Consider the following 15,778-nt stretch of genomic DNA (forward strand, 5'->3'; position numbering starts at 1 on the left):
ATTCAAACTATAAAACTTTAATCAAAGAAATCAAAGAAGATGTAAAGAAATGGAAAGATATTCCATGTTCCTGGATTGGGAAAATCAATACTGTAAAAATGGCCATACTACCCAAAGCAATCTACAGATTCAATGCAATCCCTATCAAATTACCCATGACATTTTTCACACAACTAGAACAAACAATCCAAACATTTATATGGAACAACAAAAGACCCAGAATCGCCAAAGCAATCCTGAGAAACAAAAACCAAGCAGGAGGCATAACTCTCCCAGACTTCAAGAAATACTACAAAGCCACAGTCATCAAAACAGTGTGGTATTGGTACCAAAACAGACAGACAGACCAATGGAACAGAATAGAGAATCCGGAAATAAACCCTGACACCTATGGTCAATTAATCTTTGACAAGGGAGGCAAGAACATAAAATGGGAAAAGGAAAGTCTATTCAGCAAGCATTGCTGGGAAACCTGGACAGCTGCATGCAAAGCAATGAACCTAGAACACACCCTCACACCATGCACAAAAATAAACTCCAAATGGCTGAAAGACTTAAATATACGACAGGACACCATCAAACTCCTAGAAGAAAACATAGGCAAAACACTCTCTGACATCAACATCATGAATATTTTCTCAGGTCAGTCTCCCAAAGCAATAGAAATTAGAGCAAAAATAAACCCATGGGACCTCATCAAACTGAAAAGCTTTTGCACAGCAAAGGAAACCAAAAAGAAAACAAAAAGACAACTTTCAGAATGGGAGAAAATAGTGTCAAATGATACAACGGACAAGGGCTTAATCTCTAGAATATATAAGCAACTTATACAACTCAACAGCAAAAAAACCAATCAATCAATGGAAAAATGGGCAAAAGACCTGAATAGACATTTCTCCAAGGAAGATATACAGATGGCCAACAAACACATGAAAAAATGCTCAACATCCCTGATTATAAGAGAAATGCAAATCAAAACTACCATGAGATACCACCTCACACCAGTCAGAATGGCCATCATTAATAAATCCACAAATAACAAGTGCTGGAGGGGCTGTGGAGAAAAGGGAACCCTCCTGCACTGCTGGTGGGAATGGAAACTGGTACAGCCACTATGGAGAACAGTTTGGAGATACCTTAGAAATCTATACATAGAACTTCCATATGACCCCGCAATCCCACTCTTGGGCATCTATCCGGACAAAGCTCTACTTAAAAGAGACACATGCACCCACATGTTCACTGCAGCACTATTCACAATAGCCAGGACATGGAAACAATCCAAATGTCCATCGACAGATGATTGATTGGATGAGGAAGATGTGGTATTTATACACAATGGAATATTACTCAGCCATAAAAAAGAATGACATAATGCCATTTGCAGCAACATGGATGGAACTAGAGAATCTCATACTGAGTGAAATGAGCCAGAAAGACAAAGACAAATACCATATGATATCACTTATAACTGGAATCTAATATCCAGCACAAATGAACATCTCCTCAGAAAAGAAAATCATGGACTTGGAGAAGAGACTTGTGGCTGCCTGATGGGAGGGGGAGGGAGTGGGAGGGATGGGGAAGCTTGGGCTTATCAGACACAACTTAGAATAGATTTACAAGGAGATCCTGCTGAGTAGCACTGAGAACTTTGTCTAGATACTCATGTTGCAACAGAAGAAAGGGTGGGGGAAAAATGTAATTGTAATGTATACATGTAAGGATAACCTGACCCCCTTGCTGTACAGTGGGAAAAGAAAATAAAAAAAAAAAGAAATAATCAGTTGTTCTTTGATTCCCTAACAATAAGCTATCTGAAAAAAGAAATAAAGAAAATAACACATTTACAACAGCATCTAAACCAATAAAATAGTTGCAAATAAATTTAACCAAATGAGGGAGTTCCCGTCATGGCGCAGTGGTTAACGAATCCGACTAGGAACCATGAGGTTGCGGGTTCGATCCCTGCCCTTGCTCAGTGGGTTAACGATCCGGCGTTGCCGTGAGCTGTGGTGTAGGTTGCAGACGCGGCTTGGATCCCGCGTTGCTGTGGCTCTGGCGTAGGCTGGTGGCTACAGCTCCGATTCAACCCCTAGCCTGGGAACCTCCATATGCTGTGGGAGCGGCCCAAGAAATAGCAACAATAACAACAACAACAACAACAAAAAAAGACAAAAAAAAATAAAATAAAATAAATTTAACCAAATGAAAGCTTTATATACCAAAACAATAAGACATTGATGAAATAAAGTGAAGAATAAATGAATACGTGGAAAGAAGTCCCATGTTCATGGATCAGGAGAGTTAATATTATGAAAATGTCCATACTACTCAAAGCCATCAGTAAATTTAATGCAATCTCAACAAAACTCCAATGTCATTTTTCACAGAAATAGAAAAAAAAATCCTAAAATTTGTACCATATCACAAAACACCCTGAATAGCCAAAGCAATCTTGAGAAAGAACAAAGCTGGAGGCATCACACCTTCTGATTTCAGACTATATTACAAAGCTATACTAATCAAAATAATATGGTACTGGCATAAAAAACAGATACAGAGAACAACAGAATAGAATAAAAAGCCGAGAAATAGGGAGTTCCCGTCGTGGCGCAGAGGTTAACGAATCCGACTAGGAACCATGAGGTTGCGGGTTCGGTCCCTGCCCTTGCTCAGTGGGTTAATGATCCGGCATTGCCGTGAGCTGTGGTGTAGGTCGCAGATGCGGCTCAGATCCCGTGTTGCTGTGGCTCTGGCGTAGGCCGGTGGCTACAGCTCCGATTCAACCCCTAGCCTGGGAACCTCCATATGCCACGGGAGCGGCCCAAGAAATAGCAACAACAACAACAACAAAAGACAAAAAGACAAAATAAAAAAAAAAAAAAAAAAAAAGCCGAGAAATAAACCCATGCACATATAGTCAACTAACATTTGACAAAGGAGCTAAGACCAATCAAAAGGGAAAGGATAATCTCTTCAATCAAAGATATTGGGAATTGGATATTCACATGCAAAAGAATGAAATTGGATCCCTTTCCTACACAAAAGTTGACTTGAAATGGATTAAGGTCTTAAATTTAAGACTGGAATTAAAATTCCTAAAACAAAATATAATAGGTAAACTCCTTGACAGTGTCTTGGCAATGACTTTTTGGATATGATACCAAAGGCAAAAATCAACAAGTGGGACTACATCATACTAAAAAGCATCTGCATAGCAAAAGGAACAATCAACAAAATGAGAAGGTAACCTACAAAATGTGAGAAAGTATTTGCAAACTATATATCCAACAAGGAGTTAATATCCAAAATATATAAGGAACTAAAAAACTCAACAGCAAAAACAAAAAATTGTATTTAAAATGGGCAAAGGACCCAAATAGACATTTTCCAGGAAAACATACAAATGGCCAACAAATACATTAAAAATGTCCAATATCACTAACCATCAGGAAAAGTAAATCAAAATCACAATGAGATATCACCTCACACCCATCAGAATGGTTATTATTTAAAAAAACCCAAAAAACCAAAAAAACAAGGGAGGACAAATGCTGGCAAGGATGTAGAGAAAAGGGAATCCTTGTGCATTGTTGGTGGAAATGTAAAATGGTACAGCCACTATGGAAAACAATACTGAGGTTTCTCAAAAAATTAAAAATAGAACAACCAAATGATCCAGCAATTCCACTTCTGGATACACATCCAAAGGAAATTAAACCACTATTTCAAAGAGGCATCTGTGTTCTTATGTTCCCTGTAGCATTACTCATGATAGCCAAGATATTGAAATAAAATAGTTTAAGTGTCCATAGACAGATGAATGGATGTGGTGTGTATACACATACACACACAGGGGAATATTATTTAGTCATAAAAAGAAGGAAATTCTACCATTTGCAACAATATGGGTGGATCCTGAGAGTGCAATTTTAAGTGAAACCAGTCAAAGACAAGTATTGTATGATTTCACTTTTATATTAAATCTAAAATAACTGAACTCATAGAAACAGAGTAGACTGAAAGTTAGTAGGTGTTGAGGCAAGGGAAATGGAAGATTTTGGCTAAAGGGTATACACATTTTCACTTATACGATGAATAAGTTCTAATGCACAGCTTGCTGACTATAGTTAACAATATTGTATACTTGAAATTTACTATGAGAGTAGAACTTAAATGTTCTCACCGTAACAACAACAACTGGTAATTATGGGAGGTGAAGGTTGCATTAACTAGCTTTATTGTCGCTAACATTTTCCAATATCGAATTATCAAATTATAGGAGTTCCTGTCATGGCACAGTGGAAATGAATCTGACTAGGAACCATGAGGTTGTGGGTTCGATCCCTGGCCTCGCTCAGTGGGTTGAGGATCTGGCATTGCCATGAGCTATGGTGTAGGTTGCAGACGTGACTCAGATCCTGCATTGCTATGGCTGTGGTGTAGGCTGGCAGCTGTAGCTCTGTTTTGACCCTTAGCCTGGGAACCTCCATATGCCACGGGTGCAGCCCCCCCCCCCAAAAAAAAAAATCACATTGTATACCTTAAACTTATTTAACATTATATGTCAGTTACATCTCAGTAAAGATGAAAAAAATATGATATACTCCACAGATTCCCCAAACTCATTCCAACACCTTTGTTAACATGTACACCAAATAATAGCTTTTTACCAATATGTTCCAGGGAACACCAGTTTGGAAAACACTGTCATAGAGTCCTCCCTTTTCAATTCTTCCATCTGCCAGGAGCAAACTACCCTGAGAACAATCTGCAGTGGCATGGAGAAACTGTATGTTCTGGAGAGTTTAAGTTTTGGAAAGTTAACACAGATTGATGCCCACTGTCACAAGTAGCACCGGGGGTGGGGTGGGGTGCGGTGGGGTGGGGTGGGGTGCGGTGGGGTGGGGTAGGCGGGAACTTCATGATCCATGGCGGTGAAGTGCACAGCACCATGGCAGAAGGGGAGCCTGCGTCAGGCCCTACCCTTCTGTTGTCCCAGCTGGCTGCACATATTGGGGATAAGGAGGGGAAGGAGGAGGAAGGCTTGGGGAGAGCTCTCGTTGGCCCCAGCCCATCAGCCTCCTTCCAGAGGGCTGGAGTTCATAAGACAGTCAGGTCTGGATCAGCTGTATTAATCGGAAACAGGGTATTGAAGGTTCCACACAGGAGAGCAAGGGGGGACAGCAGCCAGCTGGAGCTGGGAGGAGAGAACTCTTTATCACCAGAAAAAGAGCAAGAGGCTCAGCCTGCACAGCCTGCCCCGCAGTAGGGGGCGGGGAGAAGCCCCGCACTGTGGACAGAGTCCTGTTGCCAGTGGGTGCTCCCAGGAGACCAGCAGGACTCAGCCTTCAGCTGCTTCCTTACCTTTGTTCAGGGAGGGCAGTTTCAAGGGGATGCTGATGATCCCAACCAAGTCCTCGGTGGGGACCAGGGAGCGTAGAATGGACCTGATCCGGAGGGCTTCCCCCTTTCCTGTCTGGATAAGCTGCAAAGCAGGGTTGGAGAGTAAGAGCAATGAACTCCCACACTTCCGCTCCCCCCCACCTTCAAACATCCAGCAGTGAGATGGTCCTTCTTGGGGGTGGGGTGGGTACACACCCGTGTTTCCCTAATTGTTTGGACTTGTGTGGCCACAAGGAAAAAGAGAAGCCCTTCTCTTGACTTTCCAGAAGAGATCCCACTTAGGGAATAACTCTGGCCAAGGAGGGCAAGTGGATTCCTTTGGCGTGTTAACGATGGTCCTGCAGTTTTGGTATCATGTCTTAGCAGTGACCGTGCAGCTTGTTGGTATTGGTGAGTCTCAGAGTGACTGTAATACCAGGAGCTCTCAGTGGCCATGACAGGAGCATTGACAATGTGGCCCCATCCCAGACCCTAGAATTCTGCTAAATGCAGAAATGATGAGTTTCCATTTCCTAAAAGTTTGATTAATGCCAGGACTAGGGCAATACGAGGCATGTAGAAGATGTCGGAGAGAACTTGAGCATCTCAGGGGAGTTATCTGGGAACAGATATCCTGATCTTTAATGCCACAGATGGGCCAACCGGCATGTGGAGGTGCACATCCTCCTGGATGTGGGGGTAGCAGGTACGCTTTTGGGCGCTGGCTCTTAGCTGGCAATGGAACTGTCATGAGCTCAGGACTGAATCTACCCAGGAGGTGGCTGGATGACATGATGGGTCATAACGCTTGAAGGCCCAGAGAAAGGAGAATACCTGTGTGACCCTAGCTGCTGCCTCTCATTCCTGAGGGCAGGGGTGAGGCTATCAGTGATGGAGGCATTGCCCCTTCCCCTTACTCACAGAGAAGGGGCCAGGGGAGAAGTGTGTGTGTGTGTGTGTGTGTGTGTGTGTGTGCATGCATGCATATATTTATAAGATGTTGAATCCGAGGGGCAGTAATCAAGGAAGAAACTCCTCCCCAGGTGGGGCTCTAATGGCTTAGCACCCCACCACACCCACCGTCCCTGCAGCTTGGCTTCTGGAGACTAGGCAACTGTGTAACCTGCTTTTTAAAGTGGTTACAGGTGACAGGGGAACTGACCCTTGCCCCAAGACTATAGGATAACCTATTATTTCCCTAGCTTCCTTTCAAGTTTCCTTTATTTGTTTAAAGGCACAGAAATGGAAAGAAAGGCCCATGTGGGTAGGGCAGTTTATCACAGTAGGAACTGGAATGCTAAGAATTCTGATCAGCCTCTCCTTTGAAGATTTAGACTTTTTTCTCTCCATCTTTAGAAACTTTACCCTAGATTCTTCCATGTTGGAATAGTTTCCCTAAGCCCTTGTAGATGGATTTGCCCACAGGCCACATTGTTTATTAGGCAAGACCATGACACAATGGAAGAAAGGTAATAAGAGTGAGTGCTTCAATGCCATGTCTTTCAAACCATGGTCATGACCAGTTAGTGGGTGGTAAAATCAGTTAGCGGATTGCGACCAACATTAGAAAGCATGAAAAAAATTAGTTTAGAATACAAAATATTAGAGTGCATTATTCCCAGTAAGGATAAATTTTGTTTCTGGAATATATGTATACTAGGTTGCAATGTAATTTGTGTTTGTTATTATGATCAAAACAATTTTTTTTTTTTTTTGGCTAGAATGTTTGAAAGACACCACTTTAATTGATTGCCTTTCGTTAGCATTAAAGAAATACAACATATCCACTGTCATCTTGGCAGTGACCATCCATACCAGATACCACTATTTAAGTCACCCCAATCTGCACTGCAAGAGCTTTTGGGTGATGGTCTGGCTTAATCCAAATGCAGTGAACACTGCAGAGAGAGGCAGGCCCCTGAACCCTGAAGGAGCAAATGGAGCAGTTCTTTTACAGAGCTATCAAGTATTTTTCAAATATAAATCTATCTCTTCTGTTTTCCTACAAGAAGCAATTGTTTCCTCTCTCACTTCTGATGTGAGGCTTTATTTGAAACAAGGCCATTCTCTTTCTCCATCCCCAGCAGAGATGAAAAAGGGAAGGCGAAAAGTTTTTGGTTCAAAACCAGAAGTTGGAGGAGCTATCCCATAATAGAAACCACCTTTTTCAGTACGCCTGCAAAGCTAACCACTGGGAAATAATCAAATATGAACCACAGGAAGAAACTACCTGCTTGATACCTAACACCATGGTCATCAAGAAAAGATTTTCCATGTGGAGTATCCTGATAGAGTCAAGAATCAATTTGGTCACATGTTGACCATGCTGAGGCATATAATTTGGTGGGGATTATGAAACAATATGTTGCAGATGTGTCCTGCTAGTATTACAGAGAAATCACACAACACAGGGATTTTCCCAGCAGTCTTTCCTTAGAAAAAGCTGAAGAATTAGGTACCAGAGATGGAAACTACTTTTGACACTAGCTAAAAGGACCAGAGGGAAAGGCATGTTAACGAATGCCAGAGACAGAAGGAGAAATGACATTCAGGCAATCTACGGTGTTCTGGGTTCAAGCCCCTCAAAATTGCTTGCTGGGAACTCTTATCACTTACATGCATTTCAGGGGCACAGCGGCCCAGCAGGTCTATCAGGGCTGAATAGAATGACATAATTGCATTGCCCATGTGCACAATCTCCTCTTCATTTTCATTGTCCTCCGTGCTGCTGAGAGAGAACCAACACAAGGAGGTGTAAGGAAGCCTGGCAGGTGGCGCTACGTCATTAGACACCACATGGCAAGACTCGCTCTGCTTGCCCTGGGCATCACGCATCCTTTCCACTGGACCCCTTCCATCCCTCACCAAGCTCAAAGGACTCAGATATTTGTCCCTGATATTCCTGGAGTCCCATGAACTTTGAGGCACAAGTACTAACTTGAGGGGATGAGGCAGACCACACAGACTCATGGAGTAGCCCTATCACCCCCCAGAGTTCCCACCAACCATCCCTTCCCTTTTCCTTCCTGAAGAGACCTGGACAGCATATTGGACAGTATGGAGGAATACTGTTCTGGCTCTGGTGCTAACAAGAGATATGGCTCTGGGCCTCAGTTTTTCTCATACATGAGGAGCCTGGGGTGGCTTATGTTTTGGGCTCTAGCTAACTCTACTGGATCACCTACTAGAACTAATGCCAAAAAAAAAAAAAAAAAAAGCCACTGGCTGGAGCGTTACCTCTGCTGAGTTATATCCTTTCTCTAGATTCTGGGGTCTAAGCTAGAGGCTGGGCTGAGAGGGAAACGGTCAAAGACATAAAGAAAGGACGGTCACAAGGCAATCTGATAATGTACTACCTATACCTTTAAACTGTTAAATATCAAGATTATTAGTGCTATGATTTTTTTTCACATTCTGCAGCTTTCTTTGTACCTAAGGAATCAAATCAAAACACTTTTAGAAGAGGAAGTGGAGGGTACTCCCTCTTTTTAAGTGAGATGTGTGAGAAAAAGAAAATATGTGTGTGTATATATATACACATACATATATGTGAATGACTAGATCACTTTGCTGTACAGCAGAAATTGACAGAACATTGTAAATCAACTATAATTTAAAAAAATTTTTTAAAAATGAGGTATGAGATGAGACGCCTGATGGACAGGGGCTGGACTTAAGACAGTGACCAGAATCCTGTCGGTCCTGGCCTCTTAGACTGTACAGCTTCCTCTGGTGATGATGTTGTAGGGAGGTAGCGTGGGGGCTAAAAGAACTTGCCACCTTATTGATTCACCAGTGGGCTTGAGTGGAGCAAGAGAAATGGAAGAGGGTAGAGATGGTACTGATCACTAGGCTTATTGGAAGAGTCATGATAACCACACGCTTGACCAAGTGATCTAAAATGTTTGATGGAGTTCCCGCCGTGGTGCAACGGAAGCGAATCCAACTAGGAACCATAAGGTTGCGGGTTTGGTCCCTGGCCTAGCTCAGTGGGTTAAAGATCTGGCGTTGCCGTGAGCTGCGGTGTATGTGGGTCGCAGATGCGGCTCGGATATGGTATTGCTGTGGCTCTGGTGCAGGCCAGCTACAGCTCCGGTTAGACCCCTAGCCTGGGAACCTCCATATGCCACAGGTGTGGCCCTAAAAGGACAAAAGACAAGAAAAAAAAAATCGTAAATAGCTGTTCTTTAAGTTTGGGGATGGTTTGTTAATGCAGGCTACAGATACAACAATAAACATTTATTCTTTAAAAAATAAAAATAAATAAATAAAATAAAATAAAATAAAATGTTTGAGCCACAGCTGTAAAGAGCCCGTGCTTTCTCTCCCAAAGGAAATTACTGACACTCACTTTATCATTGGTGTATACCGACAATATGTGGGAGCTCACCAACCACATGGGGCCAGAAGGCAATTCCATGCACTTACACGTCTCTCTTGTATCCCTGAGAGGGGAGGTCAAGGGCTGGGTTCTCAGAGATCTTAATGGCGCCTTGCATGGCCGCCAACAGACCGTTTCCTCCTTCGCCCCGCAGGGCCGGGCCAAAGCACTCGGGGCGTCTGATGAGCAGCTTGACCACGACACTAGCATTTTCTTCCACACTTTCACCTAAAGGAAAGAGGCATGATTACCTTCTCTTCTGAGAGGACAACTGATTTCTAATTGACGAGGCTGGGGGAACAGTATTTGATCGAGCTTGTCCCACACATTTAAGATGAGGAGGCAATACTGATAGAGAGAAAGGTGAACTCTGATAAATTAGGTCAGAATCTATTTATTTGAAGTATTATGATCAACCAATATAGAACAGTCTTACTTCTCAGTTCAGGATTTTTGTTTTGTTTTGTTTTTTGTTTTGTTTTGTTTTGATTTTTAGGGCCACAACCCCAGGCATACGGAAGTTCCCAGGCTAGGAATCAAGTCAGAGCTGTAGCCACCAGCCTACACCACAGCCAGAGCAACTCGGGATCTGAGTCGCATCTTTGACCTACACCACAGCTGTCTGTAATGCCGGATCCTTTATCCACTGAGCGAGGCCAGGGATTGAACCTGCAACCTCATGGTTCATAGTCAGATTCGTTTCTGCTGAGGCACTACAGGAACTTTGTTCAGGATTTTGTGCTGTTCCCATTATTTCACTATATTTAGGTCCTCAAAGGACAAGAAAGACACTACTGAGTCTGCCAGACTCCTGATGAATTCACAAGGGGCTTAGAGAATAAAAGAACTTTACATCTTTATCAACTCCCTGAGGGGTACTGACAAAGCATTTCCTTTCCTCCTCAAGGGAGGAAACAAGGTAACTTAAGCTGGTGTGTCTCCATTAACACCTGGAGAGGCGACATGCTCCCTGTCTCAGGGGGTAATACACACCCCAAGACAACCAGGTCTGTGGGGATGGACCTCAGGGCTTTCCTGAAATTGTTTATCTAGGTAAAAATCTACTTGAAGTTATCTTGGTTATTCTTAGAATAGCTCTGTGAGAAGCTAAAGGTTGGAACACTGCATTTTGCTGGTATTTCTCTTTGTAAAAGCTGTAGACAACTAAGACAGGACGTCACTTCCCAAAGAAGTGACTAAGGAGTGGAGCGGCACATGTAAAAAGGGAGAGCCAATGCTTCTCAGAACCCAGTATTTATAATTCAAAGTAGTTTTACAGCTTGTTCAAACAATTTCATAAAACACACTTTCTGTCTCAGGGTCTCAGACGAAATCTTACTTTGTGTTTGAGAATTTATCCCTGGGCTAAGCTTCAAAGACAAGACTTTTTGACACTTGGTATTGGATGAAGCCTGAAGAAAAACTTTTTTATAAAAGCATTAGATATTGGAGGTTTGGGTTCTATCACAGAGGTTGCATCTTGATACACTGTTGTATTTATTTATTCTTGTGTAAAAAATTACCTCCGATCTTAGCAAGCTAAGACAGTTGCTGTATTATCTTACAGTTTCTGTAGGTCAGGAATTTGGGATGATTAAGTAAGTGGTCCTGGCTTGGGCTCTCCTATGGGGTTACAGTAAAAATGTCAGCCAGGCTGCAGTCTTCTGAAGGCTTGGCCGAAGATGGAGTATCAGTTTCCAAGTTCACTCATATGGCTGTTGGAAGGAGGCCTCAGCTCCTCATCATGTGATCTCTCCATAGGGCTGCTTGAGTGTTCTCAATACCCGCCAGCTGGCTCCCCCCAGTGCAAAGGATCCCAGAGAGAGGGTAAGGCAGAAGCTGTGATACCTTTCACAATCTTATCACATACCGTTACTTCTGCCATACCCTATTCTTTAGAATTGATTCACTGAGTCCAACTCATACTCAAAGGGAGAATTAGGTTCCATCTTTTGGAGGCAAGAGCATGGAAGAATTTAAAAATACATTTTAAAACTATTGTAAGGATTTAAATTGTGTTTAATGAAAAATTTTATGAATCAACTTAGAGCATTAGAATAGGAATCCAGAAAACCTGACTTCCCTTCCAGCTATTTAGCAAATACCTGTGTGAGTTTGCACACTGCACACCTTCACTGGGTCTCATGTCCTGCTGCAGTGCTTGTGCCTCTTCTAGTTTTAGAGTGAAACTATTAGTCTAACCCATATGGACAGATTTCTCCCATCATATCCACAGGATCAGAAGGGCTGAGCTTGCTGTCCCAACACTTGAAATTAACTTGGGCTCACCCAAACTCACCTGTGAATACACTGCTGTGTCTCACAGCCCTGGAGAGTCTACCTGCAGTCCTGGTCTAGAGCTTGGCCTGCTGACATCCTTTTTTAAAAATCACTTGACCTTCTACACCACAGGAAAAATTCAAGATTGTAAGTATAGACCATTGTAAGTTTTACAGCTGTATACACAGGTTCAGAAAAATTTTCACTAAACTGAAATTTAAATAGTTCATCTGGAGTTCCCGTCGTGGCGCAGTGGTTGATGAGTCCGACTAGGAACCATGAGGTTTCGGGTTTGATCCCTGGTCTTGCTCAGTGGGTTGAGGATCCTGCGTTGCTGTGAGCTGTGGTGTAGATCACAGATGCGGCTCAGATCTGGCATTGCTGTGGCTCTGGTGCAGGCCGGCAGCTACAGCTCTGATTGGACCCCTAGCCTGGGAACCTCCATATGCCACAGGAGTGGCCCTAGAAAAGGCAAAAAGACCAAAAAAACAAAAACAAAAACCAACCAAACAAACAAACAAAAAACAGCTCATCAACATGCATTCACAGTTGTATGGCTCAATCCTTCCAGAAGAAACTATATTTTTTATAAAGAAGCTTTTCTTCAAGTTTCATCTAATAGGACTTCAAAAAGGAATTTGCTTTTAATTGGACCAGAATTCATGTGAACAAAATTCTCAGGAGAAGCTAAAAGGGTAAAATAATCACAATCATGGTCCAGTGGAAAGGGTCTGTGAGGGAAAGAAACTCAAGGAGAGGTTCAGTGACATTGCACAGTTTACAAAACAGCTCCGATTAAGCGGTGATGCTCAGGGAAACGTCAAGAAACAGCTCCAGGAGAGTCAATATATTTGAAGGCAAATATTCTTAGTTACAGATATAACTCACGGTTGACTACTTTCCAACGTTGTTGGCCCCCAAATCTTATTAGGCAGCACGTATATCCACACTCCCAGCTATCATTTTCCATTACAAGAATAATGAAGCTAAAACTCTGAAATTTGATTTTTTTCTCATTGATTTTTTAATTGAAGTATACTTGGTGTACAATATGTAATATAATATAGTGATTCACAATTTTTAAAAGTTTTCCTTCATTTATAGCTAGTATGGAATATTGGCTATATTCTCTGTTGTACAATATATCCCTGCACCTTATTTTATACTTAATAGTTTGTACCTCTTAATCCCCTACTCCTATATTGCACCCCCCCTTTCTCTCACCTCACTGGTAACTATGGTTTATACTCATCTATGAGTCTGCTTCTTTTTTATTATATTCACTAATTTGTTGTAATTTTTAGATTCCAAATATGTCAATACAATTCCATATATTGACATTATACAATATTTGTCTTTCTCTGTAAAAACTCTGTAATTTTAAGTGTCAAAAACAGAGGAAAAAACTCCAACCCTGTTAGTCGAGCTCAGTTAAAAATTGTACTTTCTTTCAGTTCTCAGGATGGAGACACTTATGGGTTAGCCCTCGCCTTTGGCAGCATGCTGAATTTAACCTGGCTCTCCCCCAAGTGGCCAGCATCACGGCATTTGATGGAACGTGGTCCACCATGTCCAAAAGGATTCAAAAAGTTAGACCCTGAGTTCTCTATTGAGATTGCTATTGAAATTCATTTGCCACATGAGCCTTATTTTATCTGAATCTCAGCTCTTCAGATCCAAGCTAATTAGGTTGGCTGCTACAATGGACCCAGGAAGCCATTGCTTGATTACTGAATTGTGGTTGTCTAGGGGGAATGCAGAGGGCACAGGAAGGAACTGAAGTGTGACCACTGATGCTAATTGGAGAGGGGACTGAGGAAAAGAATTTCTCAAGGCTTCACAAGGTAGAGAGGATGGCATGATTAAAAGAGAGGGAACATGCTCGTCCTAATTACCATAGCTCAGTAAGCTGAGCTGCTAACCAAATCCACTGTGGGGAGGCTCGACACTGACCTTGAGGGCATTTTTCAAGGGAGAGAGAGATCTGAGCTGAGTTTGTTTTGCTCAAGGGCTTACAACCATGTTTTTTGCTTGAGTTCCAAATGAATAATCACCTTTAAAACAGTGTGAATGTTCACAGGGCCTTTCTTCAAAAGCTCTCAATACTGCCTTGGCATTACTGCCTTCTCTTCAATGTTCCTGTGAATTTGGATGGAAATGGGCTGATTCTCCCCATTTTACTCTGAAGCAGTCATTCTCACCCAGGGACAATCGGGAGGGATGCAATGACTTTACCTTCAGCCCATTGCTTTCCTCACTCTTTGTGTTCTTTTTTTTAAAAAAAGTTTTTATTATAGTTGATTTACATTGTTCCATCAATTTACGCTATACAGCAAAGTGACCCAGTTATATATCTATACTCACTCTCTTTCTCATATTATCTTTCATCATGTTCCATCACAAGTGATTGGACATAGCTGCCTGTACTATACAGCAGGACTTCATTTCCTATCCATTCTTAAGATAACAGTTTGCATCTAATAACCCCAAACTCCCTACTCTCTGTATTCTAACCACAATCCTTGTTTTACGTCCCTTTCCCTGGAATGCGCTCTTCCATCCCATTCCCTTGACATAAAACTCTGACCTAGGAAACTCCATCCTTCAGGACTGGCTTCAACTTGGAAGCCCCAGAGGATCTAGTCCTCCCAAACACCCTATCCTCTTTCTTCAATCGTTTCACACAAGTGTAATTCATGAGCTGTTTGCATCTGTTCATATTTTTCTCACCAGACTGTGTATTTAATGAGACCAGGGTCCTATGTCTGAATTATCTAACTACAGACATGCAAGCATCTTGTTAGCATCACGAAGAACACTGAAATGATCAGACGGAAAGCTGAGGGTGACTATGCACCACTGCATTACCAGACCAATTACCAGCCTTTTTACCAGAACTAAGGCTGTCCAAGTCCTAGGATTCTAAATTTGAGAACAAGAACAACATCTTAGACATTTGAATCCTAATCATCCCCAGTCATTGGTATCAATCACACTGAGGAATGGTTATTACATTTTTTGGCTCTGAAAACATGAATACACAAACCAGCTTACTCCTTTAAGCATCTATACTTACTATGCCCTTCAATGCCAAAACACTGTGTTTTACTCTGGATCCTAAACACTGATTTCCTCAGTGTTACTGAGATACCAGTGACATATCCTAAAAGATTTGTGTCTCCCAGCTCAATACCCACCCTCTGCCCCATGATGCTCTCCCCATATATGCTTCAACTATATCCATTGCTTTCTTTAGGATGTTCTTCAGCATCTGCCTTCTTCCTCAGGCATCCTACATCCCCTTTACCAGATCCCCATAAACACCATCGTTTTTGGCATGTCTAAATTGTTACCATGTAGGGGGGTGTAGTTGTTTTGAGTGTCTATGTATATTTCTGATAATTCTGCTTGGGTTTATTCTGTTTGCTGCTTTGATGTATAAGTGACCTCAGGGCAGAACTTCTAGAGCATATCTCTTGTCACTTTTCAGAGCCCCTCATGTACACTTAACATGTCACAGGGTGGATGCCCAAGTTATAGCCCCTGATGATAAATCTTCCCAGAGAAGCTGACTCAGCAAAGCTTGGACACACTGTGCTCCTCACAACTAAGTTTGTAGCCTGAGAAAGATATCGCTAAAATACTCCAAAGACTCTAGGAAGCCCAGGATCCTTTCCCTTTCTTCCTGATGGTTGGTAAGGAATCTCTTTCTTTCTTTCTTTCTTTTTT

General features: G+C 42.2%; 1 protein-coding gene across 10 annotated transcripts in view; it reads right to left on the reverse strand.

Annotated features, from left to right (window-relative positions):
- RYR3 (ryanodine receptor 3) overlaps window positions 1–15,778 on the reverse strand; it is a 568,796-nt gene that overhangs the window by 137,721 nt on the left and 415,297 nt on the right. For 5 of the 10 annotated variants that reach the window (XR_014810912.1, XR_014810913.1, XM_084969347.1 and 2 more), the window contains exons 44-46: window positions 9,817–9,997; window positions 8,005–8,116; window positions 5,371–5,491 (exon numbers count right to left, since the gene is read on the reverse strand). Coding sequence is in view for 6 of the 10 variants with exons in the window: in XM_084969347.1 (XP_084825473.1) it covers window positions 5,371–5,491; window positions 8,005–8,116; window positions 9,817–9,997 (414 nt within the window). In the remaining 4 variants the exon portion in view is untranslated. The remainder of the gene's footprint in view (window positions 1–5,370; window positions 5,492–8,004; window positions 8,117–9,816; window positions 9,998–15,778) is intronic. The other 5 variants (XR_014810914.1, XR_014810915.1, XM_084969350.1 and 2 more) reach the window with 1 other exon arrangement.

Source organism: Sus scrofa, chromosome 7 (genome assembly GCF_054392235.1).
Source record: "Sus scrofa isolate SSC_HxYL_T2T_F1_AM1 chromosome 7, Sscrofa_HxYL_maternal_Yorkshire_Landrace_v2.0, whole genome shotgun sequence".
NCBI classification, from domain to species: Eukaryota; Metazoa; Chordata; class Mammalia; order Artiodactyla; family Suidae; genus Sus; species Sus scrofa.